Genomic DNA, 27,459 nt, shown 5'->3' with positions numbered 1-27,459 from the left:
CTCGGAAAGCTTGTGCCTCTTTTTGGTGCGAAATTTCGAAGTGGCGAAGGTGACAGTCTGTTGTTTGCATGAGCGGAGTAATGCACATTGCAGTAAAATGTCGCTCTCGTGTGTTTGTTTTAACCACGAGGATCGAGAAGCAAAGTTCAACTGCTTTGACTGCAAGGCTGGTAAGATATAATGCCAAATGGGGATCTATTTTAGGGCTAAAATATCATAAATGTCTCTGTGAAAGAGTCACGTGCGCCCAAGATGTCATCCCCGAACCGGATAAACATCGACAAACATTTCACTTGTTCTAGATTTCGATTGTGCTGTTTATTTTTAAATTAGCGCTTGTGTCATGTTACCATGTGTCTACCACACATCATTGCAGTTTTTTTATGTAATGTTCGAGTACCAAAACATATTGAATGGGGTTTTTAGTCAGTATATTCTACCTTTTTCTTTGAAAGTTTTTTTTGAATGGAGTCTAGCCGTATAATTTTGTATTTTGTCCTGGTTTGTCTGGGATTAAAACGTTGCCTTGTATGTTTTGGTTGCACATACATAGACAAACCCTGTGTGTTCAACGATTTAGCCCATGTTAGAAAAAATACCTCTGCTACCGTAAAGCAGAGGGATGGTTCGGAACACATTTCATTCAAGTCGATCACGAGAAAAAAGTATTATATTTTTTTCATGGGTATGGTTTTATATATTCACTTAAAATGGGTTTCGAGTTCAGAAACACTTTGCATTACATTTTGAAGTACAAGTTTTAGTTTTTGAAAAACTTATGAGTAAAAATTATCTTTTAAATGAACAAGAAATTATACGAATACATTTTTATAATATATATGGCAAAATTTTATAGAGACATACATATCATTTGCATAGCTGTCAACTCCCCTGCAATAGGCGGGAGTCTCAAGATTATTAACCTTTTCTCAAGCCTAATTTTCTTGAAAATATCCATACATTTACTGTATTCTCCCACATAAGCTATCTTGGTACTTCTAATACATTCACTGTATTATCTCAAAATTTCTCCTAAAACGAGGTTGAGAGCTATGCATTTGATGGCGGAAAGTCAAGCAGAATTACTAGGGGTTTCCTCTATTCTAACCTGAAAGGTGTTCTTGCCTTACTATTCAGTTAATTGCTTTGTTTCGAGTTTACTTGATACTTGCAGCTCACTTACTGCTGGACGTGTGCTACTGTCATCTGTTGAAAAACTAAGTGAGCCCTCATACTCATCAATCATCTACCCCACCAACATCCAAGTTGACATGTTCTTTATTTTATAGATTTTGTTGTCAAGTATTGCCATGATTGCCATGATAAGATTCATACAATGGAGGTCTTTAGAGGACATCGCTGCACATCAATTGAAAAAGTAGGAAAATGTATACAAAAGATTGATTAGCTTTTTACTTTTCTTTCTAAAGTTTGGTAAGGTTTCTCAAAACAACCAGCCTGCCACAGGCATCTTTATGTAAACTAAAACAAATGTACAAGTGCTCGGGCTATGTATAAGAAGGATGGCAGGCTTTCAATTTATTGAGATTGCTAATCAGTCACACTTATGTAATGTTTTCATTCAATATTGAAAGTCACATAATGTGAGAAAATATCAAAACAATCATGAAAGAAAAAAAAAGTGTTATAACTTATTTGCTAAGTTCAATAGAATGTATGATAGAATGGATGTTTTTTTACTCTTGGCATTTTGCTAGGATGACTGCCAATTACAGAGACTTTCTAACATTTCTTAACAACTATGAATTTACCTTGTTTTAGTTGGATCAACGGCGGCTGTCACAGGACATATCTAACATAGAGAGGTAACTACTGGAAAACACCAGTTGTTGTGTTGCTTGTATTGTTCACCATTTGGCTTGCTCTTGTCTTGTAGGCTTGTAGAGGTTGAGACAACAATACTCAAAGATGTTATAACAACTTTGCGGGAAACTGAACAGCAGGAGATGGTACAGTACAGGTCTCGATTAACATAACCTCGACTCGCAAGTTCTATAGACCCTAACATATTCTACTTTGAGAGTGACTTAAGAGTATCAACTTGCAGAATATGCATAAATAATGGTTTACAGTTTGATGCTAGTCAGTATGGTGCTAGCGTAGTGTGGAATGATGCTAGGCTAGTATGGTATGGTGCTAGCGTAGTGTGGAATGATGCTAGGCTAGTGTGGTATGTTGCTAGCGTAGTGTGGAATGATGCTAGGCTAGTATGGTATGGTGCTAGCGTAGTGTGGAATGATGCTAGGCTAGTATGGTATGGTGCTAGCGTAGTGTGGAATGATGCTAGGCTAGTATGGTATGGTGCTAGCGTAGTGTGGAATGATGCTAGGCTAGTATGGTATGGTGCTAGCGTAGTGTGGAATGATGCTAGGCTAGTATGGTATGGTGCTAGCGTAGTGTGGAATGATGCTAGGCTAGTATGGTATGGTGCTAGCGTAGTGTGGAATGATGCTAGGCTAGTATGGTATGGTGCTAGCGTAGTGTGGAATGATGCTAGGCTAGTATGGTATGGTGCTAGCGTAGTGTGGAATGATGCTAGGCTAGTATGGTATGGTGCTAGCGTAGTGTGGAATGATGCTAGGCTAGTATGGTATGGTGCTAGCGTAGTGTGGAATGATGCTAGGCTAGTGTGGAATGATGCTAGGCTAGTATGGTATGGTGCTAGCGTAGTGTGGAATGATGCTAGGCTAGTATGGTATGGTGCTAGCGTAGTGTGGAATGATGCTAGGCTAGTATGGTATGGTGCTAGCGTAGTGTGGAATGATGCTAGGCTAGTATGGTATGGTGCTAGCGTAGTGTGGAATGATGCTAAGCTAGTATGGTATGGTGCTAGCGTAGTGTGGAATGATGCTAGGCTAGTATGGTATGGTGCTAGCGTAGTGTGGAATGATGCTAGGCTAGTATGGTATGGTGCTAGCGTAGTGTGGAATGATGCTAGGCTAGTATGGTATGGTGCTAGCGTAGTGTGGAATGATGCTAAGCTAGTATGGTATGGTGCTAGCGTAGTGTGGAATGATGCTAGGCTAGTATGGTATGGTGCTAGCGTAGTGTGGAATGATGCTAGGCTAGTGTGGAATGATGCTAGGCTAGTATGGTATGGTGCTAGCGTAGTGTGGAATGATGCTAGGCTAGTATGGTATGGTGCTAGCGTAGTGTGGAATGATGCTAGGCTAGTATGGTATGGTGCTAGCTAGTGTGGGATGATGCTAGGCTAGTATGGTATGGTGCTAGCGTAGTGTGGAATGATGCTAGGCTAGTATGGTATGGTGCTAGCGTAGTGTGGAATGATGCTAGGCTAGTATGGTATGGTGCTAGCGTAGTGTGGAATGATGCTAGGCTAGTATGGTATGGTGCTAGCGTAGTGTGGAATGATGCTAAGCTAGTATGGTATGGTGCTAGCGTAGTGTGGAATGATGCTAAGCTAGTATGGTATGGTGCTAGCGTAGTGTGGAATGATGCTAGGCTAGTATGGTATGGTGCTAGCGTAGTGTGGAATGATGCTAGGCTAGTATGGTATGGTGCTAGCGTAGTGTGGAATGATGCTAAGCTAGTATGGTATGGTGCTAGCGTAGTGTGGAATGATGCTAGGCTAGTATGGTATGGTGCTAGCGTAGTGTGGAATGATGCTAGGCTAGTATGGTATGGTGCTAGCGTAGTGTGGAATGATGCTAGGCTAGTATGGTATGATCCCTGACAGAATATGGTTTTATGCAGTAAAATGATTTTTGGTTTTTATAAGTTATAGCATGACATGAGTGGAATTTAGTGATTAAATGTCCCTGCAACTGAGGGATGATTAGTTGAAGTCCCGACGCCGCGGGCGGATACAAAAAAAAAAGAATCTAAGGTTATCACTCAAAAAACAAAAGAATCCAAAGTGATCATGGTATTATATACAGTAATAGCATGATCACCTCTGATTCTTTTGTTTTTTGAGGGATGATTATAGTACTAATAAAATTCCATAGAAAACAATAGATAGTTCTAAATTTCCCTCATGCATTAATGAAAGGGAGATTTAGTTTATTTTCTCATTGATCATGGTATTACAAAATTATAGCATGACATCTCAGGGAATTTAGTGATTAAATGTCCCCTTAACCTCGATATGACTAGTTAAAGTCAACTAATCATCTCTCGGTTGCGGGGACATTTAATCACTAAATTTCCCTTGTTCCATGCTATAACTTGTAATAATATAATATATCTATGGTTTTACACAGTATCATGATTTATGGCTTTTTTGTTTGTCTTACAGAATGCAATCCATGACTTTTTGGGCCAAGCACATAAGAGGCTAGACAAGATCCAACAGTGCAGTAGAAATGTGGACAAAGCAGTGTTCTATCTTTCTAAGGTACTGTATATTTTTGTTTATTAGAATAACTTGACAGTTTGCAGCTCAAGAAGTTCAAGGGTGACCACCTTTAATTAATTTACATACTTTTGGTCCCCTCTACCAATCATTTATGGCTTAGCCGGCAATCGATCGGCCCAGAAAGAGCTGAGAAATCTACGTTAGCTGAAGTACAGAGCGGACTTTACAAAGATCAAATTTGGAGGAATAAATGAAAAAAACTACCAAATTCCCGATAGAACTATCTTAGTTTTCATATTGACCAGGAACTGCTACGACTTGATTGTGCTAGGAGAAAATGGGAAATCGCTAAAAGAAATATCAACTGAACAACGTGAACTGATCGAAAGATCGTAACTGATCGTAAGATCGAAATGTAAACACTGTTACAGCTCAGTCTAAGGCACAGGGCCGTAAATTCAATGCTTTTGCAATGATAGAATTCAATTGCCAGTTTTATTTTGCATTGTTTTTGCCGGATTCCGATTCATATTCCACTCCTCGCCCACGGCGGGGAATGAAAATGTGATGACCTCTCGACTCACAAAATAGCGTGACAGCCCTGAAAGCCCCAACCAGACATTTGAATATTCGGTAATGGTAAATACCCCAAAGTCTTGCAACTCATCATAATATCGAAAAAAAGTGAGAAACTGAGACAGAAGGAAATTCATGGCGAGAGGTGGGCCTCCAGGTAAGAATAAAATAATATATAATATATATAATAATACAATCAAATCTTAGCAGTCTCTAGTGCAATGAAAACTAATATGAAAACTAAGGCAGTTCTATTGGGAATTTGGTTTATTCACCAAATTTGATCTTTGTAAAGCCCGCTCTGTACTTCAGCTAACGTATGTAAATTTTTCAGCTCTTTCTGGGCAATCCCTTGCCGGGTATGCGAATTAATTAAAGGTGGTCACACTTGGACTTCTTGCGCCGTAAATGGTACCTGGGTTCTTGTTTCACTCTATGAATTATTATTTTATATTTGTATTAAATAATGTCAGGTATCAGATGTTGTGAGTCACCTTCCATATGAACCTGGTTCATGTACGGCTACAACAGACATTCCAGACACTGCTTCTGCTATATCAGATACCAGATCAGAGTCTACTAGCCATCAAACAGAGTGTCCAGAGATGCAGATCAACCTTGACTCAATTGATTTCAGCATCCCAGGTCCGTATCAACCATGGCTTGCCGTATTGTGTCTGAAGTGAGAAACTACCGAAACATTTAAATGAGCACACATCAAATAAGGCAGAGAATTCCCTTCTGAACTTAGCAAGTAATGGAAAACAAAATATGAAATGGTACATATTTCATTTTGATACACTTTCTGTTGTATGCAGTATAGCACAAAGATGACCTAGAAAACAAAATACTGAAGCCAAAATCTTTAAGGCCTCAGAGTATTAGGGAATCAGGAAAACTATTCTGGAATGAAGGGATAGACTGACATTGTATGAAATCATGGCTTCTTTAGTATCCCTTTTCTGTGTACAATACATGTACAAAGCTTTTCTGTCATGTCATCTATGTTGCTACAAACTTAGTTTGCAAAGCCTGCTCCTTTGCAATGAGATACCCAAAATTTGTAGATAACCCACTTGAACTTTGTCTTGTAGCCCCTGGCGATGAGATTCCAGTTACTGTAAAATGCTCTCTTGCAAAGAATGGCACTTTTTGGATGGCAAGAAAAGAAAGTTCTGAGAAAGTCTTTTTGTTGGAAAAGGCACTAAGGTATTTATGCAAAATGTGTAAATGAATCCCTTAGGTCCTTGTCTAACAATAGGGAGACAGAGTCAAAACAGGAATAAAAGAAACCCCTCTAGCAAGAACAACTAACTCACTCCACCCATACAGTACATTACATCTAACCAACACTTTCCCATTTAAAAATGTACTTTCCCATTTAAATGTGTACTTTTGCGAGAGCGTTGTTTTCACGTCCTCAAAACGCGGGTCAACCAATCAGAGACCGTCTCTTCAATAGCCTTAATTCAACACGTCTGGAGAACGCCAGTCAGCCAATGAAATGATCTTGAAATTTGAGCCCTCGTGATTCCGCGTTCTTCGACGCGACTTGACCAATCACACCGAATCATTCTTATCCCGCAAAAAGGTCAATACAAATAGCCTTCTGTCAACAGATGCAGATTAAATAAATAAATTGGAGTAGCTAATCACTTTCATTGCAGCTGGGAAGCTGAATTACGAAAGCGCAGATTCAGACGTGGTCGAGTTGAAGGCATATAGGAAGGCGCCTCAGGCAGCCGCCATACAACTCATGTTTGACCACGGATCACAGCTAAGATCGAAATTGTTGGTTTTGTGGAGGGATGAAAACCGGAGAACCCGGAGAAAAACCCTCGGAGCAAAGGCAAGACCAACTAACTCTACTCACGTCGGAACCGGGAATCGAACCCAGAACCCAGTGGTGAGAGGCACAGGCACTACAGAGCGATGCTCTGCCAACTGCGCCACCTAGGCTCCCCTAGATTGCCGGTGATAACGATAATTAACGCGGACTAGGGGTCAGAAGAGATCAAATGGAGAAGATGACTTTAGAAAATAAAAGGAGTAGCCTTACATCTTCAAAACTACGTATAGTACTCGAACTTTAACAAGTCATTAAACAAGCTATTTCTAAAACCAACACCAAGGACACTCGAATTGGCTTACCCTAGTAATTACCTTTTTCTTCTTTGCACAGCTCTCCCAGAATCTCTTTTCGCTATACCAAATATGTCATGTCTTTCTGTGAACAATTCACCAAGTGGATATTTTTAGTGTTCCCAGGTCGGACTAATCATACTTGATCTCAATGAACCAAAGACTTGTGATGGCGCGAAACGAAATTGGCGCCCTTTTAGTCCCGTGGCTTGGCTCGATCACGGCTGTATCCAGCCCAAATTTGTCTGCATCCAAATCAAATATTGTTCTTTTTGCCGTCGGTTTCATCCAAGAATGATCCATTCGTATTGTTCTCATTATAAAAAGATGCAGGAGAGAAATCTTCTAGCTCACACTGCACATGATGCCGTGTAACACGAGATCTCAGGGTATGGAATGAATTGATAAACAATTTACTGTTTCAACAGATTCGGATTATACAGCAAATCAAAGTGCGTTTTCGAACGCAGAACGTGCAATCTGTAATATAGGTGAACTCGAAAAATACCATCGTGTTTCGAAGCAATCACATACGGAAAACCCCTTTAATAAAGCAAACCTCTAACTACTGAAACATCTCACCGAAACGTGAAAGAGGAAGATAGTATACAACATCATCATTTATTACAAGGAGAACGAATAAAAGCCCAATAACGTTCCCAATCAGTGCGTTTGCAGACGCAACGGGTGTCTAGGATCGATTTACAAAGATACATAGGCATGGAAAGCCGGTAAAAATTTTAGTGTACTATGTATCTAAAGTGACTAGCCTTTAAACAATATATCGGCGTTTTCTTACTTTGTAAGTCAAGCACGCAAAATGTTTTGTTCATTTCACAGAGATTGGACATAGCCATGCGTTATATTTTCTTCTCGATAGACACTCAAGAGTAGGCTTTGAAAACAAACCGGAAACTGTGCGTTTTAAAGACGCAGGCTAGTCAATAGTGTGAAAGAATCTAATTTTCGGTACGAGAAACACATTATGGCGTTTGTAATTGGTTGTTAGAAGGCGAGGTTGATACAACTTTCTTATTCATACATCAAAAGCGAGCTGTTATAAGTTGATTTACGTCTAGTTATGTGCTTTGGGAAAGCACCCGACTCCGGGACAGATGGAGCACCAAAGGTTGAGCTCTCTGTTGGTGGTCATATGATATGAATAAAAAACTGCTATCTTGTAAGCTAGGAGATAAGGCCCGAGCTAGGGAGCTTTGCTCTTTGCACACAAGCATTCCAAGCACCAGTCGAGCAAAAGAGCGCAATTCGATGCACATAATATAATCCTAGAGAAAAATCAAAAGATTTGAACAGATAATCTGTTTAAAAGAATTTAGCCTATTATCATCCTACAGTATCCTAGATTCATGCATAGGAACAGGCGGTATTACAGCTTGGTGTTACATTTTTTCAACTTGACAAAGTTAGCATGTGGGAAGCCCAGCACCGGAGCCCCAGCACCTATACCCGCGGCTATTTACTCAAGTTGTGGTTGCTTCGAAACACGATGGTATTTTTCGAGTTCACCTTTATTACAGATTGCACGTTCTGCGTTCGAAAACGCACTAACTACGTTTTGATTTGCTGTATAATCAGAATCTGTCAATATTTAATTGCAACAACAGCAAATTGTTTATCAATTCATTCCATACCCTGAGATCTCGTGTTACACGGCATCATGTGCAGCGTGAGCTAGAAGATCTTTTTATAATGAGAACAATACGAATGGGTCATTCTTGGAGGGAACCAATTGCAAAAAGAACGTGCAATCTGTAATATACGTAAGGGGTAACGATGGGTACCTTAAAATTTCGAAAATGTCGCAAAAATTTCGCAAAGTCTCGGAATCTCGGCGTTTTTACGGAAGTCTCGAAGTCTCGTTTTCCCCCCGACATTTTAGGGTCTTGGAGCCTCTTTTTCTACCACGTTCTCGGAGTCTCTGTTAAACGCGATCTGTTTTATGTTGTTACTGCTAAGGGTTTCCCTCTTTTTCGAGTCTCGAGTCTTTTTTTCTAGCTATTCTTTTTCAACTAATGTTTATGACATACCTCGAGCAAGTTATCTGATGTCCGAACACAAGCTAGTAAAAGTCGGACACGGATTCCGAAATTTGACTTAAAGTCTCGGGCTCGGATTCTAAAACGCGGTCTCGGCGCCTCGGCAAATCTCGAACTTACTCATCGCTACCCCTAAAAGGGGTCTCTAGAACGCGCCAACATCCCAAAACATCGGCTTTATTCTCAGAGCGTATTGTTCACTGTTTATTGGCAACAAAATGTCTAGTTCTCGGATAAACAACTACTTTTGGAAAACAGTAATCTGGCGGTGTTTAAAGTTTACGAGGATATAATATTTTCACTGGCTTTCCATGCCTATATCTGTCTCTTGATCTCATGCTTGCATGAATATCTAGACCGTTGCATTTTCGAACGCACTAATAGACATGCGATTGGTTTTATCCTAAGGGATAAATTACTTGACATTGTTATTTATACCCTGCTTATACTCAAGCTCACCAAACTATAGACAAAAATGCTCAATGAAATAAATTGTAGTCCACTACTTTGAATGTAAGCCCAGGATGGTGACATGAATTTAGGAAATATTATGAACTTATACCCAAAATAAAGCAAACCAAAAGCACATAACTAGCTTTATAGACGTAAATCAACTATAAATCAACTAATAACAGCTTGCTTTGATGTTTGAACAAGAAAAATTATATCATGTTCTTACAAGCAATTACAAGCGCCATGTGTTTCTTGTACCGGAAATTAGATTCTTCTACACTATTGACTAGCCTGCGTCTTTAAAACGCACACTTTCCGGTTTGTTCGGGCCTTATCTCCTAGCTTACAAGATAGCAGTTTTTTATTCATATCATATGACCACCAACAGAGAGCTCAACCTTTGGTGCTCCATCTGTCCCGGAGTCGGGTGCTTTCCCAAAGCACATAACTAGACGTAAATCAACTTATAACAGCTTGCTTTTGATGTTTGAATAAGAAAGTTGTATCAACCTCTTCTTCTAACAACCAATTACAAACGCCATAATGTGTTTCTCGTACCGAAAATTAGATTCTTTCACACTATTGACTAGCCTGCGTCTTTAAAACGCACACTTTCCGCTTTGTTTTCAAAGCCTACTCTTGAGTGTCTATCGAGAAGTATAACGCATGGCTATGTCCGATCTCTGTGAAATGAACAAAACATTTTGCGTGCTTGACTTACAAAGAAAGAAAACGCCGATATATTGTTTAAAGGCTAGTCACTTTAGATACATAGTACACGAAAATTTTTACCGGCTTTCCATGCCTATGTATCTTTGTAAATCGATCCTAGACACTCGTTGCGTCTGCAAACGCACTGATTGGGAATGTGATTGGCTTTTATTCGTTCTCCTTGTAATAAATGATGATGTTGTATACTATCTTCCTCTTTCACGTTTCGGTGAGATGTTTCAGTAGTTAGAGGTTTGCTTTATTAAAGGGGTTTTCCGTATGTGATTGCTTCGAAACACGATGGTATTTTTCGAGTTCACCTATATTACAGATTGCACGTTCTGCGTTCGAAAACGCACTTTGATTTGCTGTATAATCCGAATCTGTTGAAACAGTAAATTGTTTATCAATTCATTCCATACCCTGAGATCTCGTGTTACACGGCATCATGTGCAGTGTGAGCTAGAAGATTTCTCTCCTGCATCTTTTTATAATGAGAACAATACGAATGGGTCATTCTTGGATGAAACCGACGGCAAAAAGAACAATATTTGATTTGGATGCAGACAAATTTGGGCTGGATACAGCCGTGATCGAGCCAAGCCACGGGACTAAAAGGGCGCCAATTTCGTTTCGCGCCATCACAAGTCTTTGGTTCATTGAGATCAAGTATGATTAGTCCGACCTGGGAACACTAAAAATATCCACTTGGTGAATTGTTCACAGAAAGACATGACATATTTGGTATAGCGAAAAGAGATTCTGGGAGAGCTGTGCAAAGAAGAAAAAGGTAATTACTAGGGTAAGCCAATTCGAGTGTCCTTGGTGTTGGTTTTAGAAATAGCTTGTTTAATGACTTGTTAAAGTTCGAGTACTATACGTAGTTTTGAAGATGTAAGGCTACTCCTTTTATTTTCTAAAGTCATCTTCTCCATTTGATCTCTTCTGACCCCTAGTCCGCGTTAATTATCGTTATCACCGGCAATCTGCATCTGTTGACAGAAGGCTATTTGTATTGACCTTTTTGCGGGATAAGAATGATTCGGTGTGATTGGTCAAGTCGCGTCGAAGAACGCGGAATCACGAGGGCTCAAATTTCAAGATCATTTCATTGGCTGACTGGCGTTCTCCAGACGTGTTGAATTAAGGCTATTGAAGAGACGGTCTCTGATTGGTTGACCCGCGTTTTGAGGACGTGAAAACAACACTCTCGCAAAAGTACACATTTAAATGGGAAAGTACATTTTTAAATGGGAAAGTGTTAACCCTGAATATGTTGGTGAGTTACAAGCACAACGAAGCAATACTTTGCCAAGTGTGCTTAAGAGTAGTATATTCCTCAGTTATATTATAGTGTTTGCCTGGGGTATATAGTGCATATACAGTTCTAGCTCAGGTACAAGTATTTAGTTCTTCCCTAAGGTACTGTAAGAAGTGCATGCTTTTGTTGTAGAATACAGTAGTCTATGATTGTGGTATACAGGGAGTTCTTTGAGGTCAATGAAACCTGTGCTGTGACTGCTGTGGAGGAGACAATGGTGTTTGCTGCACATGTACAAGACAGGCAGGCAGTTTGGAACTACTGGAGGGTCAAAGTTGAGAAGAAGATCAATCAAACTATGGTAACAATAATCTTTAACTTTGCACTAAATGTTAGAATATGCTTTTTAACAGTGCTACTTTAAGCACCTCAAGTTTGGACATTTTTTTTTGCCTGTGTACAGTTGCCTTAAGGACTTGGTTACCTCGATGACTGGATACTATCTTGTATACAACATGTCTTGTGAGAGGTCTATCTTTGAGCTCAGCACCATCTCCTAATTTATCATGTTAAGCACAGAAGGATCTTTGGGTCTTTTGCTCTGTCTTTAGGGGGTTGGGCTTCTAGTACTACTTGTTGTTGCAAGCAAACTTGTGGAGTTGCAGGTTCACATCAGTGCACATCCCTTACTGTATGTAGCTTGGATAGTCTGTACAACCTGTTCTGTTTTAGAAACATAGTTTAACTTTGTGATTTGAAGCATTTTTTTAAAGCTTATGTCATGTGATCGCTAACACCACATCGATTTGTGGTGTCATGAGATTGACTAAAAATAACCAAGGTATACAGATGTAGGTGCTGTTACAAGAACGAAATTGATACAAAGGTTTAGTGCTCACCCATTCTTCAGACTGTTGCACCCATTCTACATAAATGAGTGAGAGTTTGTATGTATCACTGAAGATGGAACCATGGCCCAGCATCTCCAGCTTTTACCCTCTATACCCCCCCCCCTCCCCTATACAGGTTGATGCAGTGTATTTTTGAAGACGTGACCTCAGGCTTGATGTCCTTATTCAAGAAAACAAGGTTTTCACTGTCACTGATAATGTAGAGAGCCAGGATTTTACACCTGCAAAAATCCTGACCTGAAGTGGGTTTGAACCTCAGTAAATGAGCTATCACGACTCTTAAGAATTCATTTTAACACATTTTTGAAACAATATGGACATGCCAAAAACAATTTGGAGATAAGTGGGTTACCGCGATTACCATCTCTTTAACCAATCAGATTGTAAGGGATAAGTCCCTTGAGTCTGGCAGTAAAATTTACTCAACATAAGCCAATCACAATTGACCCTTTGGTAAGTAACCCAAACTTAAAACCATATGTTTTCCAAAATGGGCCGATTGACTCCTTTTTATCTCGATACAAAAAACGTATCTGTTGTAAATACATAAGAAGAGTTTCCATGGTAAAAGTTTAATAAATTCTTTGAAACACCTGAGTTCTGTATCAAATTATGCTTGTTACGCCTAAGAATAAGGGAATAATATTGTGAAACACCAAAAGCTGAAGAGATTTGCTTATCATCATTCGCTACTTTTAAGTAAATTACCCTTGACGTGTAATTTACGTGCCTTTTTTAACATAAGAAGACTACGGATTTTAAGTCTCATAATCTGTATGTGTTTCAAATATCACCTTGAATTTATTGAAAACGGATGATTCATCAAAAAAACTTCCAGCATAAACTTTAACAAGATTGAAGGGGGATAGTCGAGAAGAGATAGTACTGCTTCTCTAAAGTTTGATGAACCGCTTATTGGCTTATCATCCTTGGCTACTGTTAAGCAAATTACTCTTGACCTGTAATTTACGCACCCTTTTGTGCATTTGGAAGTCTTACGCAGTTTGAAATCATTGACGTTGTGTGTGTGTATTGGATGTATTTCACAAAGCACCAAATTCTTGTGGAACATATTGAAAGTGAACAATTCGTGATAAAAGAACAAAGAAAGTGGACTTTTTCACTGAAGGACTGAAGGGATAGTCATAATCTGACCTCTTGATAACCTCGAGTGTGGGTTGTGTAAATAAATAGAAGCTAAGTGAATCATTTGAATGATCTATTCTAAAATCAGGCTACATTAGCTATATAATAACAGCATATTTTTTATGCATTGGGATTGATACCCCACTGTATCAGTACGACGCAAATCTAAAAGAATGCAACCTGCCATGTATCCAGCTCTAATTCGAATAACTCCAATTGCTCATAATCTTGTGTAAACAACAGTTCTCAAGTAGCCTGCAAAATTACTCATAGCTATAAATAGCTTTTGGTGTTTCACAATATTATTCCCTTAAAAATAAGACAAATCAGTAAAATAATAGTAGCAACACGTTCAGTGTATAGTCATGATACCACAGGTAGCTGTTTCCTTGTTAAAACGAGCCTAAACTCCGGAATGCATTTTGGCGCAAAGATTCTTAGGCATAACAAGCATAATTTGATACAGAACTCAAGTGTTTCAAAGAATTTATTAAACTTTTACCATGGAAACTCTTCTTATATGTATTTAAAACAGATACGTTTTTTGTATCGAGATAAAAAGGAGGCAATCGGCCTATTTTGAAAAACATATGGTTTAAAGTTTGGGTTACTTACCAAAGGGTCAATTGTGATTGGCATATGTTGAGTAAATTTTACTGCCAGACTCAAGGGACTTATCCCTTACAATCTGATTGGTTAAAGAGATGGTAATCGCGGTAACCCACTTATCTCCATATTGCTTTTGGCATCTCCATATTGTTTCAAAAATGTGTTTTTTGTAGAAAATACATAAACTTACACTCCATATTCTTGAAAGGCCTAAATAGAATACAGCCCAATCCGATGAATATTTTGGTCAAATATTATCCAAAACATTTAGTTTTTCTTTGGGTTTTATCTGTTGTTATATGTTGCAACTTCTAAGGACATTTACAAACCAACCAGCATCTTCAGTAATTCTTTAACATGTCTCTGTCTTATCTTACTCTAATCAAGCATTTGCAGCAAGGTATTTTTGTGTAACAGCCCCAATTATACAGTATATAGATACAAATCTTATTTAAAAGTTGTGCTAATACAGTATACATATTTTGTGTGCTTTTTATTTCAGGTCAAGGTTCGTTATATGGACCATGGAATGGTGCAAGATCTGCCCTTGCAGTCTTTAGTAGAGTTGCCTGCTCAGTTCAAGGAAATTCCTTACCAGGTACATATTAGCAAATAACATTATTTGTATCGGGCAGTGCATTGATTTCAGTTTAGGAAACGAAACTAGATTCCTTTAGTTAATAACACTAAAACTACACAGAAATAAAAGAAATCCGAAATTGTACAATGAACTGTATTTTCTAATTTCTTTCAGGCAATGGAGTGCTGTCTATTTGCAAATTTTCTTGAAGTGTCCCTTCCTTATGAGGTAGTTACCCAGAGCTCAAGCTAACACAACAAGACTGCACTCCTTTACAGAAAGGCAAACCAATATACAAAGCACCTGGAGAACCTGTTTCCCATGCCTCTCATGATAATTTCACTTTTTTCTGTGTTAGGCCAAGTGGTGCTTCAGAGATCTGACACATGGAAAAGACCTACTGGCTAAGATGCAAGCCAAGGTATAAATTGTATATTTATCAGCCCACTAATCACTCCCCCAAGGTTATAAGCACCTTCGTACATATAATGTTACATTTTGTGTGATGTGTGGTGCCCCCTAGGGCGCTTGTTTGTTCACTGTTATCTATTGCCACACCCCCTCCCCCAGGATCAGTAACCCACTTGTTTGTATACTGTATAAAATCATATGTGGTGCCCCACCCCCTCCCCCAGGATCAGTAACCCACTTGTTTGTATACTGTATAAAATCATATGTGGTGCCCCACCCCCTACCCCAGGATCAGTAACCCACTTGTTTGTATACTGTATAAAATCATATGTGGTGCCCCACCCCCTACCCCAGGATCAGTAACCCACTTGTTTGTATACTGTATAAAATCACATGTGGTGCCCCACCCCCTCCCCCAGGATCAGTAACCCACTTGTTTGTATACTGTATAAAATCATATGTGGTGCCCCACCCCCTACCCCAGGATCAGTAACCCACTTGTTTGTATACTGTATAAAATCATATGTGGTGCCCCACCCCCTCCCCCAGGATCAGTAACCCACTTGTTTGTATACTGTATAAAATCATATGTGGTGCCCCACCCCCTACCCCAGAATCAGTAACCCACTTGTTTGTATACTGTATAAAATCATATGTGGTGCCCCACCCCCTACCCCAGGATCAGTAACCCACTTGTTTGTATACTGTATAAAATCATATGTGGTGCCACACCCCCTACCCAAGTAGCCCACTTGTTTGGATACTGTATCATTATATGTTATGCCACCCCTCCCCTAGGGCCAGTAGCCATGTTTGTATACTGTATCCAGTGTCTCCCTTCCCCCCTCCCCTAGGGCAAGTAGCCCTGTTTGTATACTAAATCCAGTGTCTCCCTTCCCCCCTCCCCTAGGGCAAGAAGCCCTGTTTGTATACTGTATCCAGTATCTCCCTTCCCCCCTCCCCTAGGGCAAGTAGCCCTGTGTGTATACTGTACCCGGTATCTCCCCTCCCTCTCCCCTAAGGCCAGTAGCTATGTTTGTATACTGTATCCAGTATCTCCCTTCCCCCCTCCCCTAGGGCAAGTAGCCCTGTTTGTATACTGTACCCGGTATCTCCCCCTTCCCCCCTCCCCCAGGCTCAGTAGCCCACTTGGTTGTACACTGTATCCAGTCACCCTCCCCTAGTGCTAGTAGCCACACTTTGTTTGTATACGGTATCATTACGGATGCTTCTTTCCCAGATTGTTACTGCTCCTGATAAGACCACCCATTACGTTCATCTGATATCTCAGTCCGATAGCGCTGTCAACATTAACAGCATGGTGCACAAAGTTGGTGAGTGTGCTCCAGAATGTATCAAACATTGATGTTAGAAATGTAAAAGTCTATTTTTTTTACGGCAACCTCTGCTATTACTGTGTAATTGATGGGTTCGAGTGTCAGCAAAAACGAGTCGCTGTTTTCAAGGCAATATTACAATGAGCACATTGCTTATTTTACAATAAGCACATTTGATTGGGACAGAAACTTCTGTCCATTATAAGCTTATAATGTTTAAAGAAGGTCCTCATATGCGAACTTTACTTGAATTATGAGAGAGACTAGCCCGGCACTCAGCACATGATAGACGTGTTAATGAATGGTTCTCATTAGTGAATGTTTCTTTTTTCAGTGGAAGAGAACAAATTAAAAGAAGAGGTTAGTACAATTGCATGATATAATTGTTTTTCATCACATACTTGCCTGGCAGGTTCATAAACACCAAGAACACGCAAATATGCATTTGCTGAAATTAGCGACTGAGACTGCAACCTCTTCACTTATCCACTTAGGCACGGTAGCTCCACCAGCTCACCAGTGGGAGCTCTCTGTTAACTCTCCTCTTTCTATAGGATCGCCCAATTAGACCTAAAGAGGAAATCGCCAAAGCACCAATCGTTGCTGATGTTTCCCAAAATGACAGTACAACAAACCTGCAGACAAAAGATGCTACACAAGGTAATCGTCAAACTTCCCAACAGTGATAAAGCCCCAATTGGTTTATTCAGCCTTGATGTAATATTTTACTACTATAATATTGTAAATGAAAGTAAAATGCAAAAATAAATAATCGGAATCGTTGAAGTAATCGTTGATTAGCATTAGCGCAAATATAAAGTTTCTATCAAATATGCATGTCTGGTATCTAGTGTCTCTTAATGCCAACAAGACTGCAAGATTTGTGTGTTGCCTATAAGCTATTTAGAAACCGAGTACAGTAAATAGAAAAGAGATTGACTTTTTCGGTGCCTGCCTTTTCTCCTTTTTCAGGTGTTACCACCACAACGGTCGAGTCTAGAAACAATGCGAGTGAGTCAAATAGTACGGCAGTGCAACCTCCACCACTCATGAACGGCCAAGTAACAATTCTCAAGCCTGAACAATCAAGTAATGTACCTGTGTCTTCCTCGATACCTGAAAATGAGAAAACGTGCAAACCCGCAGGACCTCCTGAATTTGTCCCAGTTGGAATGATGACAGAAAGGATGCGTTCCACTGTAATTGATAAGTGCTCAGCCAATAGATCCACTCTCAATAGCAAGATCTACAGCGCTGCACGTTACATGGTCATCCGCTCAGAGCCGCGTCAACTCGTAGAAGCCATTAAGCAAGACAAATGGTGCGTTTTTAGTGAGTTCCAAATAAATACATTGAACCAGTACTATTATAAACGCCCATTGATTTTGATCTTCACGGACCACTCGTATGTCGATGGGCTGGCGGAAATGGCTTCTGCCGCAACGTTCAATTCACCTCGCTGCACAGTCGTCAGTCCAGGAATGTATTGGCACCAGCGTTGCCATGGAGAGTTTGCCTTGAAGTGGCATTATGTCCGAGGTATCCCGTTTCATTGGTTGAAGGATGAGCGAACCTTCCAATATGCCAGGTCGTACCAGGAGTTGGATTGGATGAAGGGTAAGGAGGTAGTTAAGAGCTTCACACGCGACCAAAGAGGACGGCACAAGTCCATCATGGACAGCGCTGTGACCCAGTACATGGAGAATGTTGAACGTCCTCGCAAATTGAGCTGTGATGATTTGCCAGATGTTAAGGGATTCCAGAAGGAGCCAATAATACATCAAGATTGGGATTTGAGCAACGTCAGTGTGTCATCTGAAGGACATCAAGTCGAGGCTTGCAATGATGACCTCGTCAGAGAATCAAACGTGAGCACTGAAGTCAACCCTGCACCAGATGCAATAAGTGTTAGCGAAAGTATTGGTTTGATCTCGGCAGAGAATGCACCTGGGAAGTTAGCCCACAAGGGACCTAGGACAGAACCATGTGATACACCGAAAGAAGCTCCATATGAAGAAGCCATTGCATCTGAGAATGCCCCAAAAGAGACAACTGTGGCGCCAATAACTGAAGACCACTCAGAGAAACCTAAGACTAGAGTTACAGATCAGAGCAAAACCCTAGAGAAGCAAATTACAGAGGATGTCAGGGAAGGGCAAAGTACCGAGCTGTGTAGTGCACCACTTGAAATAAAAGCATTGCCTAAGGTAGATGTGCCCTCGATGGGCATGGAAGTAGATAGAAATATGAAAGATGTATTGGATTCATGCATAAGTGAGAAGACAATACAAGGTATTCCAAGTGAAACGACAAAACCAGAATCTCTAAGTGAGATAGCAATGCAAGATACTCAAACAAAGAAGGCAGTGCAAGATACTCAAACAAAGAAGGCAGTGCAAGATATACAAGCAGAGAATAAAGTGCAAGAAATTCAACCAGAGAAGGCAGTTACAGATATCAAAGCAGGGGAGGCAGTGCAAGATATTCAAACAGAGAAGGCATTTCAAGATATTCAAACAGAGAAGGCATTTCAAGATATTCAAACAGAGAATGCAGTACAATATATTCCTTTGCAAGTTGAGGCTCCTGATAAAGGAAAAACAAACAAAGAGTCTTTCAGCTCAAACATTGATCAATCTTCAGAGCTGCACTTTACAGATGACTGGGAATCTGACGTAAGTTGTTTATTATTCGTATATATAGGTTAAGCTGACCTAGTACTTCTTTAAGCGTGTGTAGCAAGCTTAAGTAAAAGATTGGATAAGAGTGGTGAAGAGAAACGGTGAAAGAGCTCTTTCACTTCTCCTCTTTCCTGACCTTTTGTTTTCCCCAAACCCCCTTGTGCTTGTCCCCTTGCTGCATGTTCCTCAAACAGTGACAAGGGTACCTCGATCCTTATGGGTACAGTTTTGAAGCCACAAATATATATAAGGAAATGACCAGTAGGGGCGTTGCTGGACCTCCGGTATTTTCTTCTTTTTTTTAGTATCCCCACCTCATATTTCGAAGCCTGATACAGCTGTGTATGTTTGTTGATTGTTGTGAATTTTTTTGCTTGTTGATTGTTGTAATTGTCTCTAGATTGGGAAGCTAAGCCAGGCAAGTCAACAAGATGTGAACCCCACTGATAATAGAGGTACAGTGAAACAAATAGTCGAGCCTCGTACAAACAAGACAGCGTCACTTTTCTTTCAAAACAGTGATGTCGATACATTTAGCCAATACCACATGTCTTATGATGATGAAGCTTAGATGGTAAGTCATTTTCCTCTTCGAACTTTGCTCAAAGATCGTGAAAACAGAGAAGACTATTCTCACTATGATTATGATTATGATTATGATTACGATAAAGTCAACGATGGTCAACATGGCAAACAGCGACAACATCAGCCAGCATTGCTCGGCTGGACTGGCTCCATAAAGAAAATCCCACCACGTCCCTCGTCTGGTGCACAATGCTGATCGATGTTGGCACTGTTTGCACATCCTTTAGTTTTGATCCAAGGAAAGATAGTGTCCTGTTCCTCGAGTTCTTTTGTTTTTTTTGGTTTTACATATCTTTGGAGATGTTAACAGAAAATAATATAAACAAGAAGATCCGATTTCGGGCTTTAAGCATATATATACACGCATTGTGCCTTTCTCTCAGAATCAACCTTATCCACCATAACCCCAACCCAAGACTATGCTGAAGCATTCTACCAGCCAGGTGAGAGACCCTGAAATACCCTCCAAAGGACTCCTGGGAACACTATATTTGACGCTACATAATAGAATACGTCTGGTGCAATATCGGTTATAGGTTGGCAATGTTCAATAGAATAAAATCCGAGTAAAGCAAAACAAAAAAGACAAAAAAAGATGACAATAATCAATGTCAAAATGTTTTTATTTGGTTGTTTCTAGATTTGACTTCTGACCAAGAAGAAAGTGGGTCCGACCCGCCCTCTCGAGAATCGCCGGCTCATTTCTACTACCCTTCAGGTAACTGGACGCAATTCATATTTCACGTTTCACGTGGTTTTTTTTATTCTGTTTTTAATAGGGGCAATGGGAAAACAAATAGATAACAGTAACAGCAAAATGAATCTCTTATTTACCACTTTGTCTTTTTTTCTGACCTTAAGTTCCAGAAGAACTTCCTGATTTATCAGAAGACTCTACCTCGGCTGGGTACCGACACAAACACGGAGAGTGTAAGTTTGAAATTGCATTTGATTTTTTTTTTTGTAATATTAAAGGCCAATCACGCCGCCAATGGCTCAAGGGCGAGTCACACAAACCACCATTTCCATCGGCTAACTCCAGCGACTAACCAATATATTGTCAATGGAATATCGTCAATAAAAAATCTAGATTGTTATTTTGAATTTTTCTTGCGAATAGACCGCTGTATTTTAAAGGATAAACAGTAACAAAGGAGTGGGTGATCGGCGTTCTTTAATTGCGCAATATAAATGCATTATTGTTGTTGTCGTCGTCGTTGCTGTTGTTATTATTGTTATAAGTATTCATAATATTATTTTTAGAAAGTTGTGCTCAAACGGGATCAGTTAATTGTATCTGCTGTTCTTGCACAAACAACTTTCATTTGAAAATTTAATGCCCAACGATTTTTGTAAGAATCTTTCTATTCACAGACACGACTACCTCTCATGAAGACATCAGGGCACCTGCTGAAGGCACAGCCCCCAAAAGCTCATCTGCATTTGGTGGCAGCGTCGAGGACATTGCTGGAGAGGACTTCCTGCCTGTTGATCCTGGTATTACCTTATTTCAAAGTCATTATAAACAATCAAGAAGCAGTCATCATCATCATCATCATCATTATCACTTAAACGAAAATTGCCAATCCCATTTTCCACTCACCCAAAAACCTTGTTTAAAAATATTTGTTTAAAAGTTAAAGGGATCCGTCAAACCCTGTTCTTGATGTAAGATTTCTTCAGATTAAATCTCTCTCGCGCGTGCTCCGGGTAATTTTCCTTTACTAAAGGAGGCAAGAAACCACATTGGACCTATTTATGAATTCTAGCCATGAATAAAGTTTTGTTGTCTACCATCTTGAATTCTACTGTTATTCATGGGAGTGCTCAAGCCGCAACTCATGTTATTGACTTTTCTCCAACAGGCTGTTACTACTCAGTGGCTTTGAGGTGTCCCATAAACAGCCAGAGAATTTTCTGGGCTTCTCTCAAACGGACCAATCAGCAAAATGAAGAGTATAACCAATTTCTCTCAAATCTTAAGTAAGTAACTTGAATAACTTGAATTTGCGAGAACCATTTGTTTAAAAAAAATGTATTTATTTATTTATTTATTTATTTATTTATTTATTTATTTATTTATTTATTTATTTATTTATTTATTTATTTATTTATTTATTTATTTATTTATTTATTTATTTATTTATTTATTTATTTATTTGAACATCTAATCAGCCAAGTTTGGAACAGATACAATGCCGATGCTGTGATTGGAAGCATTGCACAGGCTGATTAAGACAGCACGATTTAGTCGTATACGACCTTTCTTAGCCCTGAATTACAGACTACGACCTTCGTAGTCGAGTATCGTAGCGGAGTCGTAGGCTGATTTACATTCCACGACCATATTTGTAGAGGTGTCGCGGGCAAGTGGTATACAACTAAATCGTGTCGTCTATCTAAATCGTGTCGTCTATCTAAATCGTGTCATCTATCTAAATCGTGTCGTCTATCTAAATCGTGTTTTCTATCAAGCAGGGCAGGCTGGTACACTAACTGCCAGAAAACTGTCTGACTTAACAGCTCTGCGATCGAATTTTTATTTTAGGCGAGCGTCTATGAAATTTGATAGACCATCTCACGCTGTTAAACGAGATGACCAAAGAATGTTGAACTTGTTTCTGTGATGTTTTCTATTATTCTCTTTTTAAACAGAAGTTACATGGAGGCGAAAGGTGAAAGTTTGACGAACCCGTTTCTGCTGAAGAGCTGCTGTGTGCGGAGTGATACCAAAGGGCGTGTCCGTTATAGGAGGGGATTGATTGTCGAGATTCCGTCCAATGATAAGGTCGGTTGATAAGCTATACAGGGAACTCTTTTCAATTTTCTGCGAACTCTCGTGAACAATTTCCAACTGCCATCAGTCAAACTTAAGAAATCACATTCAGTGCTTTTTGAATCCCTCAGTCAAACTTAAGGAATCACATTCAGTGCTTTTTCCTTGGTAAGCGCCTTACAGATAGGTCAAGGGCTAGAAGGGGATTTAGCTGTTGGAAATCGTCCTCGAGAGATCCCAGAACATTGCAAACCGCAGTACAAAACGACGGCGGCAACGTGGACGTTGACGGCAGAAAACTGAATTCAGAATTTAATAGCAGCACGTGAAAATGCGGAGGGAAAATGCGTTCTGTCTGATCAATTTCATCCGTTTTACACCAAACAACTACGTGACAACTCAGTTTCTTTTGTCAACTGTTCGTGGGTTTATTTAGTTTATTTTCATCTGTTTTTTTTTTAACTTAAATGTTTTGCTTATTCCATTGCAAGTAATTTGGAATTTTTTAGCCAAACGAAAACACGTAATTTCGATCTTATAGGTCGTTCTCGTCCTTGCTTAACATCCATACTATGTCAATTCATTTAAAAAACATACTCTTCATTTTATATACTTTTTTAGAGGCCAATCATTAATAACCCCTCCGCCCTCGCCGCATTTTCTAAACCCTTGTTATCTTATTGTTCCAGTTCCTTGTACGCTTGACTGATGAAGGGCCTATCAAACGATACCATAAAAGTGTGATTTTCGAACTTCCAGACAGGTTTACAGTGGAATACCCACCACAGGTCAAAGGCTTTTTCTCTATTACGCACCTCAGAAAGATGGCTTTCTTTCTATCAGGGCCGTAGCAGGCTTCGAAATATTTTTTTTCTTTGGGGGGGGGGGGGGGGGGCACAATACAGAAACATTTAGAACATATTGGGGGGGCACAGCAACGCCCCTACTGGTTATTTTCTTATACTTTTTGAAAATATTGGGGGGCACGTGCCCCAAAGTGCCCCATTCCCTGCTACGGCCCTGTCTATTACCCACCTCACAGAAATAGCTTGATTTCTAGTATACTTGTATTGAGACTTGGATAATGCTAACTTGTACGCCCTTGTATGTTGGCAATAGCTACGTCTAGTATACTTGTATTGATACTTGGATGATGCTAACTTGTAATCTCTTGTATGTTGGCAATAGCTACGTCTAGTATACTTGTATTGATATTTGGATGATGCTAACTCGTACTCTCTTGCATGTTGGCGATAGCTACGTCTAGTATACTTGTATTGAGACTTGGATGATGCTAACTTGTACTCTCTTGCATTATGGCGATAGCTACGTCTAGTATACTTGTATTGATACTTGGATGATGCTAACTTGTACTCTCTTGTATGTTGGCGATAGCTACGTCTATAATTTACTTTTATTAAGACTTGGATGATGCTAACTCGTACTCTCTTACATGTTGTCGATAGCTACGTCTAGTATACTTGTATTGAGACTTGGATGATGCTAACTCGTACTCTCTTACATGTTGTCGATAGCTACGTCTAGTATACTTGTATTGAGACTTGGATGATGCTAACCCGTACTCTTTTGCATGTTGGCGATAGCTACGTCTAGTATACTTGTATTGAGACTTGGATGATGCTAACTTGTACTCTCTTGTATGTTGGCTATAGCTACGTCTAGTATACTTGTATTGAGACTTGGATGATGTTAACTTGTACTCTCTTGTATGTTGGCTATAGCTACGTCTAGTATACTTGTATTGAGACTTGGATGATGCTAACTTGTACTCTCTTGCATGTTGGCGATAGCTACGTCTAGTATACTTGTATTGAGACTTGGATGATGCTAACCCGTACTCTCTTGCATGTTGGCGATAGCTACGTCTAGTATACTTGTATTGAGACTTGGATGATGCTAACCCGTACTCTCTTGTATGTTGGCGATAGCTACGTCTAGTATACTTGTATTAAGACTTGCATGATGCTAACCCGTACTCTCTTACATATTGGCGATAGCTACGTCTAGTATACTTGTATTGAGACTTGCATGATGCTAACCCGTACTCTCTTGCATGTTGGCGATAGCTACGTCTAGTATACTTGTATTGAGACTTGGATGATGCTAACTTGGTACTCTCTTGCATGTTGGCGATAGCTACGTCTAGTATACTTGTATTGAGACTTGGATGATGCTAACTTGTACTTTCGTGTATGTTGGCGATAGCTACGTCTAGTATACTTGTATTGAGACTTGGATGATGCTAACCCGTACTCTCTTGCATGTTGGCGATAGCTACGTCTAGTATACTTGTATTGAGACTTGGATGATGCTAACCCGTACTCTCTTGCATGTTGGCGATAGCTACGTCTAGTATACTTGTATTAAGACTTGGATGATGCTAACCCGTACTCTCTTGCATGTTGGCGATAGCTACGTCTAGTATACTTGTATTGATACTTGGATGATGCTAACTTGTACTCTCTTGTATGTTGGCGATAGCTACGTCTAGTATACTTGTATTGAGACTTGGATGATGCTAACCCGTACTCTCTTACATGTTGGCGATAGCTACGTCTAGTATACTTGTATTGAGACTTGGATGATGCTAACCCGTACTCTCTTGCATGTTGGCGATAGCTACGTCTAGTATACTTGTATTGAGACTTGGATGATGCTAACCCGTACTCTCTTGCATGTTGGCGATAGCTACGTCTAGTATACTTGTATTGAGACTTGGATGATGCTAACCCGTACTCTCTTACATGTTGGCGATAGCTACGTCTAGTATACTTGTATTGAGACTTGGATGATGCTAACCCGTACTCTCTTGCATGTTGGCGATAGCTACGTCTAGTATACTTGTATTAAGACTTGGATGATGCTAACCCGTACTCTCTTGCATGTTGGCGATAGCTACGTCTAGTATACTTGTATTGAGACTTGGATGATGTTAACTTGTACTCTCTTGTATGTTGGCGATAGCTACGTCTAGTATACTTGTATTGAGACTTGGATGATGTTAACTTGTACTCTCTTGTATGTTGGCGATAGCTACGTCTAGTATACTTGTATTGAGACTTGGATGATGCTAACTTGTACTTTCGTGTATGTTGGCGATAGCTACGTCTAGTATACTTGTATTGAGACTTGGATGATGCTAACTTGTACTCTCTTGCATGTTGGCGATAGCTACGTCTAGTATACTTGTATTGAGACTTGGATGATGCTAACTTGTACTCTCTTGCATGTTGGCGATAGCTACGTCTAGTATACTTGTATTGAGACTTGGATGATGCTAACCCGTACTCTCTTGCATGTTGGTGATAGCTACGTCTAGTATACTTGTATTGAGACTTGGATGATGCTAACCCGTACTCTCTTGCATGTTGGCGATAGCTACGTCTAGTATACTTGTATTGAGACTTGGATGATGCTAACCCGTACTCTCTTGCAGGCGTTGCAGTGTAGACTGGATGCAAATGCGAAGGTAGGCCCCTCGTATCTACTGTTGGGTGTGTGTTGGGGTGTGTGTTGGGTGTGTGTTGGGGTGTGTGTTGGGGTGTGTGTTGGGTGTGTGTTGGGTGTGTGTTGGGGTGTGTGTTGGGGTGGGTGGGTGGGTGGAGAGAGATGGCGATTGGCGAGGAGAGGTAGCGATAGAGAGTAATGGTATTTGTTTTTTCAATTTTTATTCCCACCATTTATTTACTCCATTAAACGAGGTGGCGCCAATGACAAAATACACACCTTAAAATTGGAACCAAAGCTAATAAGAAACGATTAAACGAAGAATGATAATAAACTGCATCATTCATTTTCTACAGTCAACGGTCAATAAATATTCGTCGATTCGCAACGAGGGCAATCAGGTTTTACTCTTAAAAAAAACAGTGGGGCGAATGTTTGCAATATTTTATTGCTGCCAAAAGATCAACACAGCTTTTCTCTTCAGTGGCGCAGTTCGGAGGAGTAAAAATTGACAACGCTGCTTTATTTTTAGGGGGTCGAGCGGTTCAAGTCACAGTTTAGACGTGATAAAAAAGTGACCATTTACGTGGTATGTATCTTTTGTATGCAATGAACTAAGTGATCATTCACGTGGTATATACCTTTTGTATGCTATGAACTAACTGATCATTCACGTGGTATATATCTTTTGTATGCAATGAACTAAGTGATCATTCACGTGGTATATACCTTTTGTATGCTATGAACTAAGTTATCATTCACGTGGTATATATCTTTTGTATGCTATGAACTAAGTGATCATTCACGTGGTATATACCTTTTGTATGCTATGAACTAACTGATCATTTACCTGGTATTTACCTTTTGTATGCTATGAACTAAGTGACTATACACGTGGTATACACCTTTTTCATGCTATGAACTATATATACTTGGTATATACCTTTTGTATGCTATGAATTAAGTGATCATTCACGTGGTATATACCTTTTGTATGCTATGAACTAAGTGATCATTCACGTGGTATATACCTTTTGTATGCTATGAACTAAGTGATCATTTACGTGGCATGTACCTTTTGTATGCTATGAATTATTATTAGCCAACTGATTAGGCTAAAGTTTTTATAACAAACATTTTTTTTCGTATTTTCAGGTATCTATCAGTGGAGAGATCGTCAACGTGAAAATACATGACTTTCCATCCTAATTATCCACGATACACTAACGCCTTATACTTCGACTAGAGGAAATGCTCCACTATCAAGCGGAATTATTATTGTTTGTGTTCTTTGTTGTTATTGTTGCAAATTTGACCTAGACTGTGTCAATTAATCGTTGAAAATATAAAAAACTTATCTTCAAAACCCATATTCTCTCGCCTTTTCTCCGTCTGGTGTTTAGAAAAAAGCTGCTG

The 27,459-nt window shown here is 39.7% G+C and overlaps 1 protein-coding gene and 2 long non-coding RNA genes across 4 annotated transcripts; 2 read left to right on the top strand and 1 right to left on the bottom strand.

Annotated features, from left to right (window-relative positions):
• Nucleotides 1-11: 11 nt before the first annotated feature.
• Nucleotides 12-27,413, top strand: LOC5517765. 2 transcript variants are annotated; one of them, XM_048728071.1, is made up of 26 exons: nucleotides 12-170; nucleotides 1,290-1,378; nucleotides 1,783-1,826; nucleotides 1,898-1,970; nucleotides 4,280-4,378; nucleotides 5,389-5,560; nucleotides 6,010-6,124; nucleotides 11,762-11,900; nucleotides 14,708-14,803; nucleotides 14,960-15,013; nucleotides 15,144-15,206; nucleotides 16,437-16,530; nucleotides 16,868-16,893; nucleotides 17,088-17,193; nucleotides 17,506-19,208; nucleotides 19,615-19,669; nucleotides 20,183-20,242; nucleotides 20,440-20,517; nucleotides 20,661-20,729; nucleotides 21,174-21,296; nucleotides 21,665-21,782; nucleotides 22,455-22,587; nucleotides 23,265-23,363; nucleotides 26,033-26,065; nucleotides 26,576-26,632; nucleotides 27,199-27,413. In XM_048728071.1, the coding sequence occupies exons 1-26, from the start codon at nucleotides 98-100 to the stop codon at nucleotides 27,250-27,252; spliced, it is 3,825 nt and encodes a 1,274-aa protein (XP_048584028.1). In that variant the 5' UTR covers nucleotides 12-97; the 3' UTR covers nucleotides 27,253-27,413. The 2 variants fall into 2 exon arrangements, with proteins under 2 accessions (XP_048584028.1, XP_048584030.1); XM_048728073.1 differs by lacking the exon at nucleotides 20,183-20,242.
• LOC125563163 lies at nucleotides 6,886-11,058 on the top strand. Its single transcript, XR_007308175.1, has 2 exons — nucleotides 6,886-7,446; nucleotides 11,005-11,058. It is a non-coding gene; the product is annotated as an uncharacterized LOC125563163 (long non-coding RNA).
• LOC125563164 lies at nucleotides 11,897-12,527 on the bottom strand. The gene is made up of 2 exons (XR_007308176.1): nucleotides 12,439-12,527; nucleotides 11,897-12,262 (listed from the first exon to the last, which is right to left on the bottom strand). It is a non-coding gene; the product is annotated as an uncharacterized LOC125563164 (long non-coding RNA).
• Nucleotides 27,414-27,459: the final 46 nt, after the last annotated feature.

Source organism: Nematostella vectensis, chromosome 5, assembly GCF_932526225.1.
Source record: "Nematostella vectensis chromosome 5, jaNemVect1.1, whole genome shotgun sequence".
In the NCBI taxonomy this organism is placed as follows: domain Eukaryota; kingdom Metazoa; phylum Cnidaria; class Anthozoa; order Actiniaria; family Edwardsiidae; genus Nematostella; species Nematostella vectensis.
The sequence above is the reverse complement of the archived record's forward strand: the minus strand, read 5'-3'. Positions and strand labels throughout refer to the sequence as shown.

Coding starts and splice junctions, on each gene's coding strand:
- LOC5517765 (XM_048728071.1), top strand. CDS start 98: ATGTCGCTCTCGTGTGTTTGTTTTAACCACGAGGATCGAGAAGCAAAG. Junction 5,561..6,009: donor AATTGATTTCAGCATCCCAG/GTCCGTATCAAC, acceptor TTTGTCTTGTAG/CCCCTGGCGATGAGATTCCA. Junction 16,531..16,867: donor CAGCATGGTGCACAAAGTTG/GTGAGTGTGCTC, acceptor TTCTTTTTTCAG/TGGAAGAGAACAAATTAAAA.